The sequence below is a fragment of the Triturus cristatus genome, chromosome 6 (assembly GCF_964204655.1).
Source record: "Triturus cristatus chromosome 6, aTriCri1.1, whole genome shotgun sequence".
Taxonomy (NCBI): domain Eukaryota; kingdom Metazoa; phylum Chordata; class Amphibia; order Caudata; family Salamandridae; genus Triturus; species Triturus cristatus.
The window spans coordinates 638,875,736-638,901,997 of NC_140589.1; the positions used below are offsets into that span (position 1 = coordinate 638,875,736).

General features: G+C 44.9%; 1 protein-coding gene across 1 annotated transcript in view; it reads left to right on the forward strand.

Annotated features, from left to right (window-relative positions):
* Nucleotides 1-26,019, forward strand: part of LOC146817678 (cystatin-like) — a 47,139-nt gene extending 21,120 nt beyond the window's left edge. The window contains exons 2-3 of the mRNA XM_085611136.1: nt 1,106-1,219; nt 25,764-26,019. Of these exons, the coding sequence (XP_085467262.1) occupies nt 1,106-1,219; nt 25,764-25,844 (195 nt within the window). The 3' untranslated portion in view covers nt 25,845-26,019. The remainder of the gene's footprint in view (nt 1-1,105; nt 1,220-25,763) is intronic.
* The last annotated feature ends 243 nt before the right edge of the window (nt 26,020-26,262 follow it).

Below are 26,262 nucleotides of genomic sequence, written 5' to 3' on the forward strand. Positions count from 1 at the left end.
CTAAGTAACCAACTGTGTCTGTGTGGTCACTCGATATGCATGGGGGCCTCGGGGCCCCACGACATTACACCAGGGTCCATTGACAATTACACTTAATCGAAATCTTGACATTTGGGACCTTTGTCCCCTACATCCGTTACTAACACTCGGTATTAAAACCATCCTTACAAATTGGAAAAACCACAACATCTCATATCATTCCCGGTGGGCCTTAATATGCTTAACCAATAGTGTGGACAACATTATACACAACAGTAAATTCAGTACCAAATCGTCCCGTGTGTTTTGGTCAAAATTAGAGCTTTACCTACATAAAAATCAACCCTCCGTAAAAATTATCCCACCCTAGTAACAGGTCCTGCTTCTTTTTGAGCGTGCATGACTTATCCTTTATTCCTTCCTTGTTACCTCCTCCTTATCCTGTTTTCTTTCTCGGTTTTTGCTTTCTTTTCTCGTTCTCTTCTTTTGTATTCTCTGTATAAACTCACCTTCATTATTGTTACAGGTGCTACTCTAATTGCCTTACTACATTATGTGATAACTTTTTCTCAGAACCTCTGTATTATAAATTGTGACTACTTCTATTTTGATAGGTATTGACATCTTTTGACGTGTATTGCCAGGAATTGTAATATATTGATTTTCTGTTGTCTCTCCAATAAAAAATATTTAGAATTTAATAATCAACTTTACATTGATGGAAAGTCCTCATTTAAGTGCAATTGTATGTTTAGTATGTGTGAGCCCTTGCCAGTTTAATTCGGCTATTCATTCTCCTTGCAGTCCTTATGCATCTTAAAACGCTTTCTTCGCTTTAACATCTTCAAAAGCCTCAACGTGCGCAAGCCACTGGAAACAATCTCACTTCTCTGTGTGGTTTGAGATTCGATTTATACTGCTGCTCTCCCTTTATTAATTAAACGAGTATGTTGAAGAATATTTGTGTAACGTGTTTTCACGTGAGTAGCAATGCAGTTGCATACATGTCATTTGCCCTGCTGGATAGATGTACATTTCTAACTGTTTTTGTGCCATTAAATATATACATATGGGCTACTCTCCTCAGCGAGACACTCTAGATAATTATTTTTTTCTTCTTTTCAAGATTGTGGCTGGGCTCAAATACTTTATCACAGTGAAGATGGCCCGGACTACTTGCAAAAACGAATTTGTTGTGGTTGAAAATTGCGCGCTTCACGAGGCACCGGATATGTTAAAGGTACTGTTCATGCTTCTATTTTGAACCCTTAGTTATGCATTAAAGAAACCCGCTGTTCTCCGGAGCTAAGAATTACCTTCTGATGAAACAGTAGCCTATTTTTTGAAAGCCTTAATTGTTATTCTCTGCCATCTTGCCTGCTGTCACTTGCATTAGATTTTTATGATCAGTAACATTTTTAATATTTAGAATCGTGTAATTTCTGGTTATGCCTATTATACAGACACATGCGAAGGTGGTCCTTTTTATAAGTAAGTCGAGCCCTCATTGTCAAATATTTTTTTATACTGAAATACAGCCCTTTGAAGCCATTATTTTATATATGTGCTGGATACATAGGAATGCGGTCTGAAGTTTGTTACAAACAAAATTCAACTATTTGCCGCTTTTATGTTACACAAATATATTATTGGAATACTATTATTAAACTTCAGCTCTATTTCCCAAAATGCACTTTATTGAACAATTCTTGTATTAAATGGAATATTTAAATTAGCACGTATTGGAAGGCACATGAAACGAATCTAGTTGTGTGTGTGTGTAGGCTATCATTGAAGTCATGTGACCTTGATAAAGCCCATGTATGTGCGAGAAACAGTTGCATGTGAGTGGTTTCCACTGGCTCCTTTAAATGTACTTCTAAGCATTTTGCTCCTTTTTAGGTCGAGCCTAGAACAGCGCATGCGCTGTTGCTCGAATTTTTGTAAGGGGATTTTCAAAGTGCTGCAGCCGCTGGCCTAAAGCCTGCGTGCATGTGCGCGTGAACGCACGCAGCCGCCATATGTCTCCTCACGGTACTGTACTTCATGAAGGCGCTTTTGCTATAATCTGGCACCGGCGCTTTACTTTTAGTGTTAAAAATAAAGCGCTGGTGCCGCAATTATAGCGAAAGTAAAGACATAGATCCTTGTTTCTATTTCTTTACCTTTGGTATAATCGCGGCTCCGGCGCTTTACTTTTAATGTTAAAAATAAAGCGCCGGTGCCGCGATTATAGCAAAAGTAAAGAAATAGATGCTTGTTTCTATTTCTTTACCTTTGGTATAATCGCTGCTCCGGCGCTTTACTTTTAATCTTAAAAGTAAAGCGCCGGTGCCGCGATTATAGCAAAAGTAAAGAAATAGATGCTTGTTTCTTTTTCTTTACCTTTGGTATAATCGTGGCACCGGCGCTTTACTTTTAATGTTAAAAATAAAGCGCCGGTGCCGCGATTATAGCAAAAGTAAAGAAATAGAAACCAGCATCTATTTCTTTACAAAGAACAAGCATTGGCATAGCCAATAGGTCTCGCTTTTGGGACCTTATAAGTATTTATTTATGCAGCACAATTTCTTTGGTTCAACAACAACTGTTGCATGGCTAAACACTTACAAGGTCCCAAAGGCGAGACCTATTGGCTATGCCAATGCTTGTTCCATTTGGAGCAATATAAAAGACATATGAAAGAAATGGAATAGCATTTTTGATACCTTGGAATCTGAGGTGCGTAGTAAGATCTGAGCAGTGACCATGAGTTTTTGTTGCACTCTGCAGCTTTGTCTGTTGTTGAATTAACCCCTTAAGTCAGGCGACGTGGCATTTACATCCTCTACCATACCTCTGTATGACGGAGAACTGTACATCTTCGCCCTAAGGGCAGGGAACCCCCCTGGTACTTGCACCAGATGGATTCTGCTTTTGTGCTCCCACTTGGGCTGCAAAGAGCAGCCCGAGATATAACGCATAGCATGCCGTGGGAGCTGACATAACTGAAATTCAAATTAAAAGCAGCAGGACCTTAAAGCCTCCGACTGCTTTCAGTTTGATTGGCACTCCGGGTTACAGTTCAGCTCACTGAGCACCGATCTGCACAGTGGAGGCACTGTTGGAAAGGGAGAATTTCCCATTTCCTGTAGTACCTCTCTCTAGAGCAGAGGTCTTCTCACTTTTTGATGCCAAGACCCCCTTGTCAAACCTTGTTAGGCGTAAGGACCCCCTTCTGACAACATTTTCTAGAAACTAGTACTCCTCATCATCAACATCTATCAACCACCATTAATGCCTATCTTAGACCTGGAATCTTTTGGCATGATTCCCCTGTTTTTTCCTTTCTGACCTCCTAGTTTTGACTCTGTTTTTGCTGGTTTAGTGTCTCTGCGCACTTTCTCACTGCTGTTCAGTGTTAAAGTGTAGGTGCTCCCGATTGTAAATTGTATTATGGATTGGTGTTTCCTTAATTGGCACGTTTGACTTACTAGTAAGTACCTAGTAAAGTGCACTGAGGGTGCCAGGGCCTGTAAATGAAGTGCTGCTGGTGGGCCTGCAGTACTGGTTGTGCCACTCAGCCAAGCAGCCCTGAAAAGGGTTTCAGATCTGCCACTGCGGTGTCTGCGTGTAGTTTGTAACTGCCGTGTCGACCTGGCAAGTGCTCCCACTTCCCAGACCCTAATCTTCACTTCTCTTGCATGTAAATCACCCCTAAGGTAGGCCCAAGGTACCCCTGTGGGCAGGGTGCCGTATATATTAAAGGTAGGACATGTACTGATGTGTGTGACATGTCCTGATAGTAAATTACAGTGTGTTTCATTTTCCACTATGGAAAGGCTATCTGTCCCATAGGATAGCATGGGAGTTTACTTATAACATCTTATAAGCATATCTTCCCATTGGGACAAGATGCTTCGCATGCTCGGGGACCAAATGTCGGCAGATACAATGGGAAAAGCAACTACCAAGAACTTAATCAATGGGCATAGTGGAGAATACACAAGGAAACAAAGCTAGGCCAAATTGGGATTCACGGCTCACAGAGGGGAAACAGGCTGCACCGACCACCGACCGCTCCAGTTGGAGGAACACAGCCAAGGAGGTACAGAACTGCGTGCAAGTCACAAAACAGGCACCTTCTGGGCCAATAACAGCCAACACAAACCCATGGAAAAAACGCTAATAGTAACAAGCAAATGAGCGGAAACCCAGCCAAAAGAAGCAATTAGCCTCACGTACCTATCTGAAACAATGGCCATACCTATTGATCATCTGCCGGTATTGCAACAACCAAGAACCATGCAGCAAGAAGCACAGGACACACTTTTCCACGCCTTGTACACTTCTAAAGGTCATCAGGACACTCTGAATAGAGGTAGCATCATAAGACTAATGAAGGCAATCCCAACCCTTGCTGGACTGAGTTCAACTGACCTACTCTCCATAGAGTTCATCCGCACTGCAAGCACTTTAAGGCCAGAAGACACAAAGGCAGCATGGAAATCATTGAGAATCACAGAGAAAATTCTAGCAGAATAGGGCACTTTCCAAGCCTGGGGCATATACATCGCTCCATACCAAACACCAGGGTACCCATTACTCCTCTTAGCACGCAACCAAAGTCCTGCACCAACAATACAACACGCATGCACAAACTCCGTGCTCAGAGGGGAGCTGGGAAGATCTCCACAACAGAAGGCCAATGGATCAGTGGACCCACAAGAAAGATTCCGGATAGCACCAGCTTCTTGGAGTCAACCATCATATAAGGAGCCAATTACCCGTACTATAACTACATGCTTAGAGGGGTACTGACGCTATTCACAGGTCGAAGGTGGCAGAAGAGCAAAGGAGACCCCACTCCGTCTATGCTCATGGAACATTAACGGTTTACTCACAAAAATTGAGGACCCAGACTTCCTGCGATATGTCAACGCCTTCGATATAATCATGCTGCAGGAAACCTGGCTCACTGACCCACATCACATTCAGGGTTTCATGTGCTTCGCCACATCGGCCATAAGGGGTGGCAAATTCGGACACAGGTCTGTGGAGCTCGCTGCTCACGTATCTACGATGAGTATACCATCAGCAGAATTCGTGGGCTCGACTTCAGAAGCTACTATAGCAGTCAAAATCTCCATTTCCCTCCAGCGCAAAGAAACCGAGGTGGGTTTAATTAACACATACATTCACCCAAAACAAAAAGTGAAAGACTCAAAAAGGCTAATCGACCAAGAAATCTAAAAGTTTATCTTGTCAGGGGACCTAAATCAATACCTTTGTGGCACATCAGGGGGAGAGGAGGTTTGCACGCAAACTGTAATGTATAATATCCCAACCCAATGCGCCCCAACATATGGAAGTAAGAACTGCAAGAAAAGCCACCTCCTGGAAGATTTAGAACACCTAAACCTCCGAGCGCTTAATGGCAGACTCCCCGATTACTCACCTCCTGTTCAATCATACTACTCTTCAACAACAAGCTCCATATTGGACTTTACGTTTGCAAGTCTTTCACTGTTCCCACACATCCTGGGGTTCAGAATGGGTGACAAGGGGGAGAGCGACCACCGTCCACAAGAACTGCAGCTAACAGCCACTGCACCTAGCTCTATTAAGCAAGATCTAACCCTGGGGCCCATCTACACCTCCAACCTAAGGAGGATCAAATGCTCAGTAATCAACGCAGAACCTCAGGCAGAAACTGCAATCGAACACTTTAAATCACAAGCGACAAGCTCAAAAGATCAAATAGCCCAATGGGAACAGTTCACAGCTACAGTTTTAGAATGCCAGGCTGCCACCACAATCAAAAAAGACCACTCCCAGGCCTCACGTCGGAGAAACAAAATCCCGAAAGGACAAAGAGACCGCCATAAGCTCCTCAAAAAATCAATAAACAGCACACTGTGCATGCTGAGAAGCCACCCAGGGGAGGCAAACACACACTCATTTCTGAGGGACCAAAGGACATCACTCAAAAATCTGAAATGGGACATCAACAAAGAACAAGATAATGCAATATGGGCAAAACTTCTTCATGACTTAAATCATAATGATAGTACCTGGTTCTGGAAAACCGTGAGTGACATCATCCTCCCTCATCATGAGGGAATTTCGTCATATATTTCGGAGGAAATCTGGGTGGAATTCCTAACCGAGCACTTTAGCAACCAAACGGGAAGTGTCGGAAAACAAGATACTAATAGTTGGCCAATAGACAAACACTTAGGTGCGAGCCATAATGAGACGTCGGAGTCGAACATGCCAGACATTGAAGTCCTACTACCCTGCGAAGCCAGTAGATCACTGCCACTTCTAATAAAAAAGCAGAAATCAAAAGGGAGGAAAGAAGGGGCACCAGGACCGAACGGTATCCCGCCTGCACCGTCCAAAGCCAAGTCAGGTGATTGGGCAGACATCCTGCATCCTCTTTTCCTGGATATAAGGCTTTTAAACAGACTACCAGAATCATGGGAGGGCTCGGCAATTGTGCCGATCCACGAAAAAGGTGATAAGACCGAGCCAAGTAACTTATCATCTGGTAGCACTGACTGACAATGAAACAAAATACTTTGCGGGTACTGTCCTAGAGAATCTCACAACCTGGGCAGAGGAAAATTAGATAATACCGTTAAAGCAGACAGGCTTCTGCAAAATGGCTGGCACATCAACAAATATTCTTGCAATTTCCTTCTTGATTGATGCAGCAAAAACAACTAACCTTCCACTACACCTATGCTTAATCGACTTCAGCGCTGCATTTGATAACGTGGAGAGGGGAAGACTGTGGGGGAAACTTTAATCAGGCCTATCCCAAATCAATAAAAATAAAATTTCTAAGGCACAGACTGGGTATTCTCCCATGCACTCAGCACCTCCCACCTTGACTGAGGGGAACAACCCCAAACACATGCAGGCTGTGCAACACCAATCAAGGAGACATTCTACACATAATCTGCACATGCAAGGAACTGCAGCAAGAACGGTCACAGTTGTTAACAGCCCCCTTTAAGCAGAAAGGCATCCACACCAGGAGGCAAGCGGTGCTGGCATGCTTCAATCCAGGGGACACGTAACTGAACTGCAGAATGGTAACATTACTTATTGTGTCCGAACAAAAACTGCCTAAAATAACAACCCAACTTCAGCCACACGAGCAATAAGTTGCCTGTGGAGCAACTGGCCCGCAAACTGGGTGTGGCGTCTCTCAATCGCAGCAAGGAAGGAGCTCCTTTTCTATTGTATAAACTCTGAACAGGCTCTAACAACCGAACAATATGCACTATACTTCACTTCACCACGCGCACGTCTGGCATTAGTAACGTTTTAGCGACTGCACTGCACTTTATTTTGTGAACCAATGATTCTTGCTAACGCTCGCACTCACACTTTTAACCACTGTACAGAATTTATTAGCGCAGGTTTTATCGATTTTTAATGGTGTACAATACTAGTCCTACTGCTTATTTTAAAATGTTGCAATGGTTTTTAGTAACTATGCAAATAAAAAATAAACTTGAAACCATTGGGACAAGATAGAGAAATAGGGTTTAGTATGCCTGAACTCAGAATATAAAAATGCATCTTTTAGTAAAAATGATTTTTATGTTTTGTGTTTGAAAATACCACTTTTAGAAAGAAGGTAATTTCTTGCTTAGGCATCCTGTGTGCCTCTGCTGGGTTTGTGGGTTGACTGTCTGGCTTTGAGGTGACAGGGGCTGGCGATGTGCGTTCTCATCAGACAGCCCCTGGGGGGGTCAAGGTGTGTTCTGCCTTTCCTGGATGAGTCGGGGCTTGGCTGAATAGATCTGGGCTGTATTTATAGTAGTGGGAGGAATGGCCTGTCCTCCTGCCAGGAAGCTGGGCCAGAGAAGATGGAACTAGTTTGGGCTGGGTGCAGACACACTCTGCCCAATAGCAAAAAGAGAAACTGAGCATAAATATTGGTGCCCAGACCCTAGAACTTTGGAACTCGCTGGAATCAAAGAACCTGCCAAGAAGAAGAGCTGGAACTGCCGCCAAGAGGAGTACTGCCCCTTTGCTGTGTTGTTGCTTTGTTGGGTTGGCTTGCAGGTGCTGCTTCGGCCCTGGGCAGTGAAAGGACTAGATTGAACATTCTTTACTTGTTGCAAGGGCTTGAAGTAGAGCTTGCCTCCTGTTCTGAATTCTCAGGACCTCAAAGACTTCACCGACCTCTGAGTACCGCCTCTGGAACCATGGTTTCAGTTGCCACAGAGGGGGTAAAGCAACCGACTCAGTCACCGACCCCACTGGCTCGTGTCATGAAGGCCCCGCAGAGGGCACCACCGCATTTCGCACCACAACCCTGGTCTCACTGATGACGGCCGCTGCCGCAGAGCTGCTGCCTGCATAGTGACCTATGGGCACCGCACTCCGCACCGCATCGCTTCACTTCACCGCCCTGGTCATACCCACGCTTTCGCTGACTTCGACTTTGACAACCGGACCATGGCTTGGGGGCTCTGCTTGCAAGTCTTGTGACACACCACCCTGTCAACACCGCAGTCTGGACCGACCGATGCCAGCTCCCCGCAACCAGCACGGTCACCTGCACCGTGATCTGTCAGCACCGCAACGAGTCACTGAGCCGCTGCCTGCACTGCGACTTGAGGGCACTGCATGCCGCACCGCTCCGCTTCACACCGCAACTGCGACAGTGACCACAACCGGACCGCACCAACGTCATCGGCAGCAATGAAGAGGTACGGTTTATGAGTCTGCGGACTCCCCGACCAACGCTATCATACGGAACTGTTGGATTCTATTGTTCTCGGCACCGCAGTAGCACCGGACGGAGCTACCAACTTCAAGTAACTGCATTTTTAAGGTTTTTGTTGCAAAGTGCATATTTTAAAGTACTGTATGTTGGATTTTTAGCATTTTGGTCTTGTTTTGAATATATAAAGTATTGGATATTTTTCTAAACTGGTGTGGTGTTCTTTTGTAGTGTTTTAACTGTATTACTGTTGGTTATGTGCAAATCCTTTACACATTGCCTTGAAATAAGCCTAACTGCTCGTGCCAAGCTACCAAGTGGGTGAGAAGGGGTTATTTCAGTAGTGTATCCCTCTTACCCTGACTAGAAGGAAGGGTCCCTACTTGGACAAAGGTGCAAACCAATGACCACTAGAGACCCCCATTTCTAACAACCCCCAATTACCACAGCAAATAATTTTGACAGTGGGGGAACAGTGTTTATCAAACCAAAGGTCATTGAGCATAGGGGTATAGCCAAAGGTGTAGCTCAAAACAAAGGGCCTCATTTATGAGGAATTGGCGTAGGGCAGCACCGCAAGTCTTCTTGTGGTGCTGCCCTATGCCAATTTCAAAGGGCAGGAATGCACCGATTTATGAAATACGGTGCATTTCGGTTCTTTTCCCTTGCATTGTCGCCCAGAGTGCTGCCTAGCACCAACATAGGCAGGATTGTTTTTGTACGGGAAGGGGCACCTTCCATCACCAAAATAATCCCGAGGGGCGTTTTCCTATTCCCATGTGAGCTGCAGGATTCAGCACACATGGAAAGAGGAAAAAACGAGGAGACATGAAAACATTTCTCCTCGTTACGCCTCCACTGGTGAGGCGTCCGTTTTTGGAGCTGCCCCAGGTTTGCGTGATTTTGTAAATATGGGGCAGCATCAAAATCCATGGCCTTTGTATGGGAACCCCACACAAAGCCCACGGAACACCTTCTTAATGCAGAGTAAGGCAACACAGTGACTTGCGCTGCTATGTCTTACTCCATATCTATGAGGCCATGCAAAGCCATGCAGGGTGACTTTGCACTGCCTCAAAGGTATGGTTGAGACGCTTCTGTCACCTGAGCATTAAAAAAAGTGATGCTCTTGCGATGCAAACCGCTCATAAATAAGCCCAAAATATTCTGTACGTATTTTAGGTCTCTCACCATAGGGTATCTACATATAAAATAATGGGCAGCGTCAATGAAAAATAAACAAAAGAAGTCATTGCTCATTGGGAAATGCACTGTAGTACATTATGAAAACTCTATTAGTTAATGCACTGAATAGGTCTGTGTGTAACCAGAGAACCACAGATTTAAATCTTGATTGGTGCAGTGGAGAATAGTGATGTGTATTTTTAGAGCTACGAAGTCACAGCCAGTGACCGAATGCACTGTGAATATGTAAGTGCATTGTTTATACTTGCATTACACACAAGGTAAGAATGCTGCACAATGTGCAAATAGTTTTTCGATAAAATGGTGCTTTCAAAATATAGATTTTAATAATACCAGAGCGTATTTAATGCATTTTTTCTTTTTACATAACTGTCCCATCAACATCTCTTTAGGGGCACAAAGGGCTGTGTAAAAGCAAGAACTTCGCAGCCCAGTTGTTAACTCTTTGCACTTCCACTCAAAAAAAACAAATCTTTGTCATCACAAGACCCAGAACTATTCCCAAGCATAGTTTACATTTGCAGATTAACTTATGAGGCACACTTGCCTTCCATTCAGTCAAGCAGCTGATAACTATCTAAATTAGCTGTCCCACGACGCTGTCTTTTTGCAGGGACAAGTGAAGCTGGGGAATCTACGACCCCCCCCTCCCCAGGACTCCACGACCCCCCCTGGGGGGTCGCGCCCCATAGATTGAAGACCTCTGCTGTAGCTGGTATGTGGATTTTGGCCCGCATTAGTTATACCAATTAACATTTTGCTGCCTGCACTGCATTGCATAAACCGCGCAGCAATTGTAGGTGGCAAAATGCCTGTGGGCAGGGAAGTGGATGTAAGCGGTTGGGCCCCACCCTATAAAGCAACACAAAGAAATATGTAAATCACCGTGAGGCAAACACCGGTGTCAAGTGTGTGTCGATGTTTATCCCATGGTGAAATGCAGTGGCTGCTCCTCCGCTAAGGCGGAGGAGCATTGCGCTACTGCGACACAGCAGTGAAATAAAGGAAACCTAAAATGATAATGTTATTATCATTTTATGTGCTCCTGCTGCGGCAGCTTTCTGACCGTTACGGGGCCGTGCTGCTCACATAGGAGGAGGGGTGGTTTGCACACTCCAATTGCGCATGAATGTTTGACCAGCCATCTCGGGCGGCCAAATATTCATGCACAGTTTGCATGTTCTCCAACCAGGCTGCGCTACAGCCTGAGTGGAGAACACGCCCAGGCTCCCACTGCCTGAGCGTCGATCCACGGTGCTCAGACCAATTTCAACACTGCATTACAGTGTTGTGATTGGCTCTAGGGAGCCTGGTGTTTCCTTGTTCCTGTTCTGGCCAGGAGAGACGACGAGGGATTCGGAGGCGAAAGTGGCAAGCAGATAATGTTTTTTCCCCCCCCCCATATTTTTTTTTTTCTTTACACCCTGCCTCCGATCGGTGTTGGCTGCCACTGGTGAAATGTCCGCAAATCTTTAGTAGATCCCTGCCTGGGAATTGGCAAGAAAGGGGGGCACTCAGCAGGAAGCCACCTACTGGCCACCAAGCATGACTTCATGTGGGAGGTCAGCACAACCCAGCATAACAAATTGCAACCCCCCCGCCCCCACCCCTTTAGAAAGCACACTAGGCAACAAGGATAGCCGTTTTGTATAAAAGAAATATGGGTTGGTGGTCGCTCCTTCCTGACATTGGGCCTCCTTCCCATCCCTGGATGGCAAACAGACACTGCCTGCATTTTTTTTTTGGGGGGGGTGTACCCCAATCTGCAATCCTTTGTCTAGAGTGCTTTGTCTCACAACCAAGTATGTAAAAAACAAAAATATAGAATGGGGTATGGCCCGGTCCATCCCTCCATTGGGCCGTGACCCCTAACTTCTTCTCCAGGTACAGACACCCACTGTTCATGGTCAAAACACTATTAGTGTGTTGACCAAGGATGTTTGCTTATGCTTTTCCTCTCATAAAATATGTAGTGAGGAAATTGATGCAAACATCCCTCTCATCGTCAGTGCTCCAAAGTGGGCAAAGCAGCCATGGTATTTGATGCTACTGGAAAGGTCTGTTCAGCCACATGATAAACTTCCCATCAGATTACATCTCCTCTCTTAGCATCAGGATAAGATCAGACACCCTGACCTCTGGGAGATGCTTCAAGCAATTTGGCAGCAGAGGTCTTAGAGTCTGGATATCTCAAATTACCTGAGCAGTGTATGCAAATCCTGCGAGAGGCATTTAAGACAACCATGATTGTGTGCTACGCAGCAAAATGGAAGGGATGTGTCCATCATTGTATAAGCAAGTGTTAGAATCCGGGTTCTCTGGTTGGCACAGGTAGGTACCTGGGACAAGCACGGAACCTTTCCTCTAGTCAGGGTAAGGGGTTACACTTCTAAAATAACCCCTGCTCACCCTCTAGGTAGCTTGGCGCGAGCAGACCAGGCTTATCTCAGAGTGTTATAGGTTAAGCATTTGTGAACCCATACAGTAACCAAGTGACAACACTACAAATGGACACCACACAGGTTTTTATATCAAAAATAAGGATTCTTTATATAGAGTTACCACAAGACCATTAAACGACAAAAATACACAATACTGTTACTTTAGATGGTAGAAGTTTGCTTAGTTCTCTTGAGTTCTTAAATGCGACACTTTAAGTCAATGTACCTTAGATGCGACACGCAGGGCAATGAAAGTGTTGCAACGATGCTGATGCGATGAAGTTTTTGGTGCAAAGAAATAAAGATGTGAAGATCTTCCAGATGCGTTGCGCTTGTCCGATGTTGCGAGAAGACTCGACGCGTCAGCTGCAGCGGCGTCACCCCTTTACGCGATGCGACGACAGCGGCCTTGGCAGCGGCACTCTTCTCCGACGTTTGCGAGACGCTTCCGCTCGATACGATGCTGCAGCGGCATCACCCCTTTACGCGATGCGACGACAGCAGCTCCGACGGTGGCACGCTTCTCCGGGGATGCGAGGCGCTTTTCTTGATGCGGTGCAATGCGACAACTACGATGGCTGCGATGGTGACACACTTCTTAGGCATTGCGAGACACTTCCGGAATGATGCGAGACGCTTCCGCTCGATACGATGCTGCAGCGGCGACACCCTTTGCGAGATGCGATGACAACAGCTCCGGCGGCACGCCTCTCCTTTTTGAGTCGCGCTTCCAGCTCCTTGCGACACGCAGTCCCTCAGAAGGCCCAACAGCAGAAGCAGGCACTTCCAAAAGACTGGGGGGTGGGGGGTGAAGTCCACTGGTCCTGGGACTTCGTTCAGGGGGCAAGCTCAGCACAAGCCCTTGGAGATCTTTTAAGTACAAGTTGAAATAAAGTCTTTGTAGTCTTTCTCCTCTCCTTTCAGCAGCAAGGCAACCACTGCAGGCCAATCCCCTAGGTCAGAGACAGTACTCCTCCTTACAGCTTTCCCGGTTCCTTCTCCTCAGGCAGAGGTTCTTCTTGTCAAGCAGGATCTAATTTCTTGGGAGCAGGGTCCCAACACTTATACCCCTAATTCCTTTGTTCCTCTGGGGTAGAGGAGCCTTTGCCCAGTCCACCCCAGTTATTGAGCACTTTGTTGACATGACTCTGACTTTCTATTCAGGGTGCAGGGCAGAGTCATCAGCCGCTCCACAGGAGGTGGAGCCAGTATTGTGGTGGCAGAGCACAGCCCTATTCAGAGTCCAGGTGCACTCCTCCCACCCATCTGGATGTCAATCTCTCTATTCACCACCAGGCTACCTAGCCCTGCCCCTCTGGGTTTCCCCAGCCCTGTCACTCACACAAACCAGACAGGCAGATACATATCATAGCAGAGGTGGGCTGAAATGGTTAGGCAAGCAAATACCAACTTTCTAAAAGTGGTATTTGCAAACACAGAATATTAAAATAAACTTTACTAAAATATGTATTTTATTATTCTGAGTTCAGGCATACTAAACTCGAATTTCTACCATGTTCCCTGGGTCTGTTAGGATTATAGGATGTAACAATTCTAACAGCCCATTCTGGCCTATGGGAACAGGTAGCCTTGCAATAGTGAAAAACGAAAATGGCTGTAATTCACTATTAGGACATGCCACACACATCAGGGCTTGTCCTACCTTAGGCTTACAATGCACCCTGCCCTTGTTAAGGGAAGGTTTAGGGACTGGGAAGTGAGTGCACTTGCCCAGTCAGCATGACAGTACCAGACTGCACGCAGGTTCCGCAATGGCAGACCTTAGATACATTTTACCAGGCAGCTTCTGTGGGTGGCACAACCAGTGCTGCAAGCCCACCAGCAGCATTTGTATTTACAAGCCCTGGGCACTCCTGGTGCACTTTACTGGGGTCTGACAGTAAACCAAATAAGCCAATCATGGAATCCAACCAACATATACATTTTAAATAGGGAGCACTTGCACTGTGGCACTGGTTGGCAGTGGCACAGTGCTCTGAGCGGCCAACACCATAGAAACACATGAGGCACAGTGACAAAAAGTGGAAGGGAGACTCACGCCAAGGTGCCAGTTCTAACAGCAAGTAAATGTAACTAAATGCAACCTCTTAAAGCATCAGTACAGGTTATTATTTGTGATATAGCTTTATTTCATACCTATTTCCAATTTATTAGATTTTACCATATGAATTTATGCATTGTCACTGCACAGTCAAATATCTTTATAAGCTTCAGCTCAGTTGATGGCTTGGGGTAATGTGTATTTTTGTGCAACCAACAAACACTGTCTATCTCTGTGCCCAGGCAGGTATAGCAGACAATACTGTATAGTAGTTTTGTAGGTCAGCCATTGGGACAAAAAAATTACATAAAAAATCATTATCACCTATTTCTATTTTTGCCTACTTTAGTGCAAATTGCCTCCACTATTAAAATAAAATAAAAGGGCTTACACTAGGATGGAGGAGGAAGAGCGTTGCCATTTAAAGGGTTAACCAATATGATTGTGGAGGGTCACAAAGCCACAAAATACATGTTGGTATGTAAGCCATGTTTGTATAGTGTATTTACACCCTTGAGGCTTTCATGGTACTTTAAACCCATAACAGGGCAGGTAGTCCTGTCATTGAACTGAACACATAAATAGCCATTTCATTAAGGTTTTCCCGACCTTTAGAAGACTTTGCTCACCACTTAGAGAAAGGAAATGTTAATCCAGAGGCTTACAACCTGGATACAGTGAACCATGCCACCTCCTATGGCTTAGCATACAAGTGTGGTACATAGCAACTGGTGAATAATACAGAATTTGAGAAAAAATCTTCTCTTCATTCCTCTTGCCAAGGACCACTTGTGGTCCCTGAAGCAGCAGACTAGGGGCTGTGCCTCCTCCATGTTGGTTGCCTTATTAATGAACAGTGTACCCTTGCCTTTTAGGGCTTCATTACCCACTTGCATTGCAGCAAACCACTTGAGACTTCGCTTTACACTTGTTTGATATTCTGCTGTTTACTATCCCACTTGTAATGATCGTTACTAAATTAGTCTTGTACCCCTCCGCTTCGATGAAACCCTACTTCCGTTTTTTCTGCTGCTAAGAACTGGTTGCATAGATAGGCCAGAATAATATTGAGTAATTGAAGCGTGACTCCTTAATGTATGGGAAGCCAATGAATTTTACATAAGAAATGCTTAAGATCGGTACATGACAGGGTTCGTACAGTAGTGTTTTCGACTGGCTGAGGCATGAGACATCGTATTGGAGTTAAAGAATGGACAGGCAGAGAGTGCATTTGATCTGATGACCTCACAAATCTGAAGGAAGGACAACTTGGTAACTGCCGAGATCTAAGAGTTCGTGGAAAGGCCGCTGTCCACAAGGATGACCCAGTTCTTGGCTTGAGAAGAGGTGGGTCGTTATTCTAGTGATTCAGGACATAGATAGGTATTCACAAGTCCATTGTAGTGAGCAGTGTCCCTGACTTACCAGGATTACATTTAAGAAATGGATTCGCAGGGCGTGGTTTGGCCTGCGGTAGAGATAGCAGCTCTCCTGTTAACTCTTAAGAGCCCTCTATGGTGTACCATTACCTGACAACTGTGGAGGCTGACTGGGGCCAGATTCAATGTCTGGGATGAGCACTGGCCCCATCGATGCTGTCTGACCCAACGAGAGGAGCACCCCTCAATTTGAAGGTCCGCGGCATGCCATTCGCTACATGCGCAGAGCCATGCTGCGAGGCTACCTCCCGGCAGACAACAATTCCACCATAAGTGTAGCGCTAGCTGATGCCGTACTACCTCACTTAAATCCCCTACACCAGTGACTGGTGCACAAGTTGGGACTGCACCATAATCTATCATAGTGGCACATGGGCTGATGTTGGTGCCGTGATGTTTAGACTCATCGATCCCCTTCCCTCCCTGATCTGACATCCGGCTGCCCTGCACCCTGCCATAACAGCGGCACCAGGGAAGTTGGTAGCGGTGCATGCCGAGTTCCAGCACTATTCTTACAGGGACTCGCCACTGGTCCTGCTATTGTTTCGCATGCGTGACTGGGAAGTTGGTAGTACCACGCTGATTCTTTTAAAATTGTACGGCAAACCCACCATAGATGTGAAGTGCCCGATGAGTAAGGTACTTGTGCCCTTTTGCCATTGGGGTGGCTACCGGACCTGTTGATCCCAGTGCAGGCCCATCGACCGGACCCCCCAATTAGGTCTGTCTCTAGGCCTCTCATTAGTTGCTCTCACTCTGATGCCAACAAACTCCATGCACAACCCTGGTGTCCCTGAGATTGGTCAGTTCTATCACAGCCCCACACCTTGAGGGCCTAATTTACTATTCACCTAGTTTTATTGGCCTGATATTTGTCCAGTGAAGTCGGCGCTGATGCAGCCTGGTCTTTGTGCTCGTCCCCTGTGCCGGGTGAACCTTGGGTAAGCCAGTTTTCACCATACTTGGAGTCGATCATTGACTGTACCTAATTAGTGTTCTTACTACAGTCCCAGCCTCCCATCGAGTGACTCCGCTCCATTATGTTCATTCTGAGGGACACAGTGACAGTCCTGTATGATCCTCGTCCAATTGAAGCTGAGTGTATATTCGGTCCCTTGACGATCTGAAGGCTGGCAATGGTGGATTTTAAAGACCATAAGAAGGAAGGCAAGGGCAACCTTAAAAGGTCAAAACAAGAACATCCTCTCCTGAAATCACCTATACAAGAAAAACAAAACAGCACAACTACTCTGAAGGTGGTCCGGAGGAAACTCTACGAGGTGCATGATATACCCCCAGAGCACCAAAACAAATACCGATCTCTTACAAGTGGAGGTCTCCGGAATTTGCAGTGATCTTAAAAACCTTAATCTCAGTAAACCCAACACACAGACCAGCATTGGGATGGCAGGAGGCTGTATATCTGCTCAACACAAGTGTCTTGCTAGATCCGATACAAAGATAACCTTGTTCAAATGGAAAATTACAAATCTGGACGATTGCAACACGCTTATCAATCTTCAGATTTTTAGTCTTCCTATAGATGTTGAACGTAGCTTTTGTTGGTGTAGATTTTGAGGGCCACGTTTTACCTGTCCCCATCAGACACTATTGGTTGCTTGTTTACGGTTCTGTTCTTGTTGCCTTGTTAATTTCATTAGTACTGCAGTTTCAGTCCTTAGGCCTATCCACCTACTTTATTTCTCTATATGACATGCTGTGCTGTGATGTTTCAACATACTCTTCGTACCTCACTGACTCCATTTTTTAATTGTATTTCCTGTCCTCAAACCTATTGTTCTACTTGAATTTGTATATGGTATGTTCTGATAAAATGCTCCAAAGAGCCCTTCACTCTGGGAGCTTCGACCTATAGGTGGTGGTGGCTAGCTTGCTTTTCTGTGGTAAGCTCAAACTTCCATGACGCACTGAACCCCAGTCATTGAGCCCAATAGTCTCTGTATGTGTCAGTTAGGGCCTCCTTGATATTTTTGTGATTGCGGCCTGGTATATTCATTTTTCAACTCTATCAACCCACTATTATTAGTGCTATTTTGCCTACTACCCTACGGCGCTTCCAGGGGGGCTGGTTTCATTAGTGGGACTGTCTTGTAGGGCCTGTTGACTTGGGTGGTTTGATTCAGGACTTTCAGATCTAGACATAGAGATGTCTTTAGGCTAGATGGTTTGTACCTTTTCTAGACTGTTTGCTGCATGAGTAAATGATTCATCGCTCTACCATACTATTATTCTTGCATGAGGGGGGATGCATGCTGTTTGAGACTTGCAGTAGTTAAAACATTTTATGTCCCCCTACCTAATAGGTCATTGTGTTCTGTATCGAATATCTTGATCAGTTATCCTGTTAAACACGCATCCTGTTCAGTCCAACAAGATAGTTTGTTTTGCTCTGTATGTAGCGATGGGAAGGGCTCTCACTCCCCCTTGCGTGTTTGGTCAACTACCTTGTCTGTACTTTTTCGCCTCCTCCAGCAGCTTCTCCCACTTTTCAGGGAGCTCTCATTTCTTTTGGTTTAATCTTCACCTTCTCTCCTCTATTTTTCTGATATTTCTCTTTTTCAGAGCCATGCTCTTCCCTACTATGTATTTCAACCACTGGTTATTAGATAGACCATGATTACCCCTTACACCAAATCGTTCATCATGGCCCTATATGTCTGACCCATGTCTACACTGAAAGTAGTTTCTCTAAACACAGAAGGGCTTTATCACCCAGTAAAGAGCAGGAAGATCGCTGATTATTGCCACTGCTTGAACAGGGATGTAGTATTTCTACAGCAAACAAAGATCGGACACAAAGAAGCACTTTCTATGCACAATGGCTGGGTACACAACCTTTCTGGCTCCACGACCATGTCAAAGGAAAATGGGGTAGTTTTCCTAATATCCAGGAATTCTGGTCTCTCGATCATTACCTCTGAGCGAGATGATCATGGCAGATGGCCGATTACCCAACTTCAAGCTGATAACTCAAAAGTGTTTTCAATAAACATATCGCTTCGAACATTGACCCTGTTCTCTGGTCCAAATTAGGTGTAAAAATGGCACTTCGTCCCATGAAGGCCCATTTCATTTTGAAAGGGAACTTTAATTTACCAGTGGATACTATTTAGATAGGAATTCAGCCTTTAAATATAGAACCCCTAAAGAAAGGTGTTCACTTTACACTGCGCATGGCCTAGTAGATGTATGCAGGCTACATAATCCCACCCGTAATGACTCGACCTTCCTCCTCCTCCCCCACACAATAGTTTCTCTAGAATTGATTACATATGTATCGAAAATACTCTGTTACAAGACACATTAGCCTCTGCCATTGAACCCATCACCATTTCTGATCACGTAGCGATCTCTGTTTCTCTTAGGATTCTGTCCCCTCGAACTAAAACCTGTTTGTGGCAAATGAACACCAAAATTCTAGAGAACGAAGCAGACAAATGGGAATAAGGGCCTAGAATTAGCATTTTGTTTATATGACAACACATCATCGGTCTCCCCTCCAGTTACGCTTTGGCACACGTAGAAAAAATAATTTATGGACTGGTAATAAGCCTTATGTTTAAGAAAAACCAAGAAATTAGATCTTCCCTAGAAAAATTAGTGGTGGATTTCAAGACCCAGGAAATCCAATTTAGAGGCTCAAAAGACCCTTCTGTCTCTACACAACCAAAGAAACTGAAATATGAATGTAATAAAATTTGAGTAAATGCAAGCCCTTGTGGGTTCAGGCACAGAAGGGTAAAAAACTATTTAACCTAAATAAAGCTGGGAAAACACTAGCTCCCTACTTAAAATTCAAGAAGAGCTCCACATTGGTTTCTAATATTAAAGACCCCTTAGGCTCCATCAAAATTAGAAAAATGAATGATATTCTCAAAATCTCCCAGAAATTCTATACCTACCTATATTCCCCCTCAGTTTCCACTCCCAAAGATAGCTGCCTAAACTTTCTTCAGTCTTTACCAATAAAAACAAGCATTGGCACAGCCAATAGGTCTCGCCTTTGGGATCTTAAAAGTGTTTAGCCATGCAGCACACAAGCTGCAAAGTTACAAACATCAGAAAGTACATTCAGCAGCTGGTTACATTTCATGTATCAGCGGCAGAACCAGAATAATTACGCCCTGTGAGAAGGATTAAGCAAGGTCATTAACAACAGAGATGTTGTGGGTGCGAAGCAGACATGAAAGGCAGCAAGGCAGTGTTGGACGGGTTGAAGGGTGGGTGGATGGGCGTGGGTCAGTGTTGGACAGGTTGAAGGGTAGGTGGATGGGGATGGGTCTGCCCGTGGGCCTGAAAAAAATGTATCAACATCGGAAAACACAAAGGCTCTGTTGTGAGGCAAACGTGTCACACCTACAGCACACACATTTCAGATAACTCCATCAGCAAGCTCGTTAACCCACTGCGCTATATCTGCAACAAGTGCAAAGTGAGCCACTGATCTCACGACTGTGTGGATGGAGGCCAGTTTCAGTTGTATCCCTGAACCCCAACCTTGTACAAACTTGGACGACCCATTATCTCCCACCTCTCCAGTTCCCTAATCTTCTCCAAATTAACTGGGTGTGCTTAGAAGCGGGCTCAACGCAATATTGCGCTTTATATTTAAAGAAATTAGAGGAATATACATAGACGCTCACCCACAAGACTGCCTCGTCAGGAACTATATTAGGGGGTCGATACGAGCACTGCTGCGAGCCTGTACGAAATGAAATCAATTGCTCCAGACAAGAGCCACAAACCGAGAAAGAGATGGTAAAAATCCCTGAATCTAGTACATTCACCTCCGTAACCGTAAACACACTGCACAACTCACTTCCACAGTATAAGCGCCAGGCAAAGCAGTGATAATCAGAGGCTGCAAAACAGCACACAGGGAACTTGGTCTAGCGTTGAAAAGGTGGAATCTGGAACCTGACTATGGTTCCGATCTTAGCTCCCTCTCATTGTGCGATCTTGGGCAAACCATTCTTGCGCACATGGCTCCTTAGGTGGCAGCACTGCAACGGTTCAGCAATGTATTTAACGACCCACTGATAACCTCATTAAAACGAAAACTGAGGTTTACTGAATATTTGTACACAGAATAATAAGCGGAGGGCACTGCTAATCGGTAAAAGTGACGTATTGAAAAATAATTACCAGATGCATACGCAATCTTTACTTTCAGAACAAGAAACACACCTTTGGTTGATTGTGTTAGCGTAGCCGAGCCAATGCAATGTGTTTAATGCTAAAGTTTACATGTGTTTCATCCTGTCAAAAAAGAAAACGGCAGGTGACGGCTTGCTTAAATGCACTGCTTTTTGCAGCGAGCCTTTTGCTACATTTCCCTCATCTACACATCTCGCTTGTATGTCGGGGTTTATTCACCCTCAGTTTTATATAGTGCTGATACCAACTCTCGCCAGCCCACATCGGACGTGCATCTATTCCGCTCGTCCGAGCACACCACTTAAATAATTTGCTAATGAAGTCCTGGGTTTTGAAATGTTAAAGCAGCTCGGATCAGACAGACCGATGGCCACCGTACTGCGACCATCCACCGAAGGCAGTATATTACAGCACTTACTGCAAGTATGTCGGCGACATTAAATCGTACACATACTACCTCGCAACTATAGGCAACATTATATTGCGCATGCTTTACACCGAAAGGCTTGCCCACTTTTTGTACAGTACTCATCACGACAGTGTCTGCGACATCACATTGCACAGGCATTATATCGAAAAGATGACGCTTACATCAACGTTATAGTGTCGGCGACATTATATCATGCGCCAGCCCACGCCGCAAGATAGCCATTTTCGGGAGGGGACGGAGGCATAGTACCTTTGGCGAGCTTCCGCAGGATCTGGCAGCGGCACTTGAAGGAAACGGCGATCATCCCTGCTGCCGGCGACCCCGGCTCAGCGGTGCCCGTGGTACCGATCGGGCAGATGTGGCAGGAGCATGCAAGAACCCCCTCCGATGCGCCCTGCCTGGGCGAGCCAGCTGCAGCGGCTGCCCCTGGCATGAATCGATGGCAGGAAGGGCAGTGTCGGTGACCCCAGCGGCAGAGTGTCGAGGACTGCACGACCCTGGCAGCCGTTCTGAGCTCACGGGAAGGGGGAGCCGTGTTGCACCTGCGAGCATTCCTTGGACCGCCTAGTGCTGCTTGGGGCGCTAGACACGAGTCACCTGGCTCCACATTCCGCTGCTGAGCCCGGCCCGCTGAGGAGCGCACCGTGCGCCTGCTGTGCGCAGGTCAGAGCCCGTCACTGGCCGCTCACTCCTCATGCCTGCGCCTCTCTGCTGGACTGTGAGGGGACATACAGAATAAAGCAGGGACCGCGCTCCCTGTGCATCCGAGTGAAAATGCTGATCTTCCACAAGCAGGGAATTATTGCAAGCCTCAAGTTCTTCTCAGTGTCTGATGCAACGCAAGAGCACAGAAGTGCCCTGGTGTTTCATGGCACTTTATTATACACACACGTTAAAAGCGTTAACCGGTGCCCCTGCTTTGACAAGTCTCTAAAAACAAGCACCGCGAACGCGCTAATTGAAAACAGATGGCGGCTGGGGTGAGAGCGGAAGGAACAAGCGCGGCGAACGCGTTAATTAAAAACAGATGGCACCCCTGCGCGTAACCGTAGGCCATGGGCGGATACATTTTTTCCTGGGAAAGGTGGGACATGCACCCGCCTTTGCCCAATTGCATGCTGTATTTTTTAGAAAGACGCACGCAAAGCCCAATAGAAAAAATACTTTAAAAAAACACATGCACGAGCGTGTGAAAAGTCCTGAGGGATTCCAAGAGGCCGTGCGCATGCGCGCTGCACTAGGCTTGACCTAAAAACTCTCTCCTAAAGATCTAAGACTGAATGAGCCGATCAAGCAAGATCTGGAAGGCGATCAAGCTCATTCCGTCTGGGAAGGTCACAGGCCCAGATGGCCTCTCCATAAGTTTTTACAAAACCTTTGAATCCATAATTATGGTCCCCTTAGAGAACATGCTAAACAACTTTGCTTCCACAGGAGAAGTATCCGGTACCACTGCGGAAGCCACTATTGTAGTGATCCCAAAAAAGGGGAAAGATCCCTCCGACCCAAAAAAATGTAGACTGATTTTCTTAATAAACATGGAAACCAAAATGTATGCTAAAATCTTTAGCTCCCCAAATAACGAAGCTAATCCATCCATTTCAGATGGGATTTGTTAAAGGCAGGTTAGCAAGTGATAAGGTTAGATTCTTCTGCCGTGGTATCCAAAAACCATCCCTTCTGCAAGCTCCCGCTACCGCAGCATCAATAGCTCTGGACGCGGTGAAGGAATTCCCTTTCTGGAGCCTGTACTAACTAGGTGCAACCTCAGGGACAATTATATTAAAATGGTTGTGGCTTTATAGGCCAAGACTACAGCATGAATCTAAGTCAATGGAAAACTATACTCCCCGGTTTCACTCCAACAGGGCACACGTCAAGGCTAAACATTGACAGAACGAAACGGTGTTCCTGGCGGCTCAGGGTATACGTTGTTTGGCTCTGAACCCCGTCCATGCCCTGCCTTGGCTTAGGATTGAAAAATACATTTGATATCATCTCCATTACTGGTGAATTTACTATGTCCCACTACAACTTTGCCCACTTCCACATCATTCTAAAAGACACTAACAACGCCCTACAAGTACTATACAAACTCCTAGCCTCCAACATTTATAAATCCTTTTCCATTTCATTGTGGAACTATAATAAGCTACTGACATCTAACCCCTCTGCTTAAGGCATGCCATGGGCCAAAAAAGGTATTGCCCTTATCTCAGATCTATACATGGATAAGGAACCCTTGTCATTTGCAGCTTTACAAGGGAAGTATGCACTACTCAACTTGGATTTTTATGATTTTCTGAAGCTCAAGGCAGGAATGTCTAAACTGGGCCCATTGCATTCCACTCCCTTTTTCTCTGCCCTCAAGCGTCTCCAATCAAGTGGACATGTAGCCTCCAAGATCTATAAATTAATATATGTGGGCTCCACCCTGCCACCATTTAGCCCATGTACTAAATGGTTCATTTACTTTAATGATAAGGATATAACTCGGCAATCGGGAGACACTTGGGGCACTCCCTGCTTCAAGGTGAACTTTTTCCCTTGCTGCTACAAACCATATTCTTTATCATGCACTCTCTGTATTGAACACCTAGTAAACTTTTTAAACAAATTGAAGGATACTGATGTTTGCTTGTCCTGTGGAACACAATGTGGGGACATGGAACACATTATCTTTTCATGCCCTAATCTTACTCCGTATTGGAAGGACATTGCGGCCTAGTTAAGTCAAATATTCAACATTACTATCTCGTTTTAATCTTTTCAACGAATCGCACTTGGTCTTCATGTGGCATGGAAGTCCCTCATACTTCCAGACAAAAACCTAATTCTGTTTGACTTGTTGGCCACTGTTGCTCTTAAAGTTATTCTACGTGATTGGAACGATTTCAAACATGTCTGTTACCACACTTGGTGGGTGTGGGTCACATATATTAAAAACACACACTCTGCCCAATCCCATTACACTAGGAACCCAGTCCTGCTTATGCGTTTTTGGGAACCTTAGATTCTTTTATAAAAGAAAAACTAGAGTAACAGCCCTTTGGCCTTCCTCTGAGCACAGCTCTGGTTCAGATGGTAAGATGTTGTCCTGTTTGTGGCCCTAGCGACTTACTATTTGGCTTTCTTTATCTCCCTCTCTTTTATTCTATCTTCTACTGTTTAAATTTCACACCCTGTGAACCCAGATACATATTTTTCTTCTTCTCTCCAAGTACAGTGTAGCTTATTCTTCTCTCCAAGTACAGTTTAGTGTTTAGAAACACTCACCAAGATCTTGATCCCTAGAAGAAGAAGAATAGATGCATGTATGCCCTCATCTCCACTCAACCTAATCATATATGGTGAATTTACAATTTATTGCAAGATATGTGTACCCAAATCCCATTATCTTCGTGCCTCTCGATAACAATGTGATTGCTCCCGTAATTATGCTCCTCAACACTGGTCAGCAAACTGTCTTCTTGTAATTTGTTTGGAGAGAACTTTCCTTTTTGTATTGCGCTAAAAATCAACAAAACTTCTGGACCCCCCCCCCCCCCAAAAAAAAAAATTAGATTCTCGTATCACAATGACTCATCTGACCTATTTCAGGATTTATAACATTCAATAATTAGTTTGAAGCCTGACATGGCTCATCACACCTGTTTACTCCTACTGCCATCCACTTCTGGTGTTATACACTCATTCTAACAGAAGTTACAATCCTAAGGTATGTATACTTTAAGGGACTTTCAGGCAGCTCTCTTCATTCACTTGTCTCTTATATAATTCACATTTTTCTTGCGTCCACTACAGCATGCAACATGGAGCAGGGAGTCAGCCTACTTCTGCCACTGGCTAGCTTCACTCTGAGTGACAGGATTCTGCTCTTTCACAAGGAGCACACCCACAGACAAAGTAATTCCCTTCAGTTCCAGAAACTACAGTAGCAGAGTGTGCTATTGATACAAAAAAAATGTTTGCTATTGACTGTAATTCGAATTATTTATTTTTATATTCGTAAGTCCTGGCAGTTTCTCCAGCAATAAAGGTTTACAAAAACCGTGAAAAAACAAACCTTGACAAAGCCAACACCACACAGACAATACCAAGCTTATTGACCTTGTCAATGTTTGTTTAATTTCGTATTGGAGTATGTACTGTTCTCGAATGTATCAGAAACGTGAATATAATTGCACACAGTTAAACTTGTTTGATATTTTAATATAAACGTCTAGTTGTAGTGTTCATTTTCTAGTAAACGGAGTATCAAACTGCATATTCTAACCAGGTTTCTTGTTTTCTTCACCAGACCATAGAGTGTCAATTTGAAATTTTCACTGTCCCTTGGCGAAGAACGACTCAACTGCTGAAACGGGATTGCAAGCAGTAGACGCCTCCTTTCCAGAGCCGCACAGCAATACACGAGCTCCTGGAGCTCAGTAACATTGCAAACATAGCAATACTTTTTTTTTCATAACCTTTTACAAAATTACTTGTTTCTCTGCAAATAACTCACAAAGCAGCCTCCTTTGTTTTAAGCATAATTAAAAATGTAAACAAATGGATTTGTTTCTGCAGTCAGTGTAATGTACCTCGTGAAAAACCTTCCAAGACTAACTCGTTTTTTCTTGTCATTTTCATCTGTTGTGGTAAATGTAACAATGCTTTAGGAACATAGTACATAGTATTTGTTTTTTCAGCACCTGAATGTCAGAGGATGCCCGTGTACCAGATGCAGTGTTTCATTTCTAAAAGAGAGTGCCAGGGCCTGAAGCTCTGCTCAGAAGCCCACGGTAGGTACAAATACA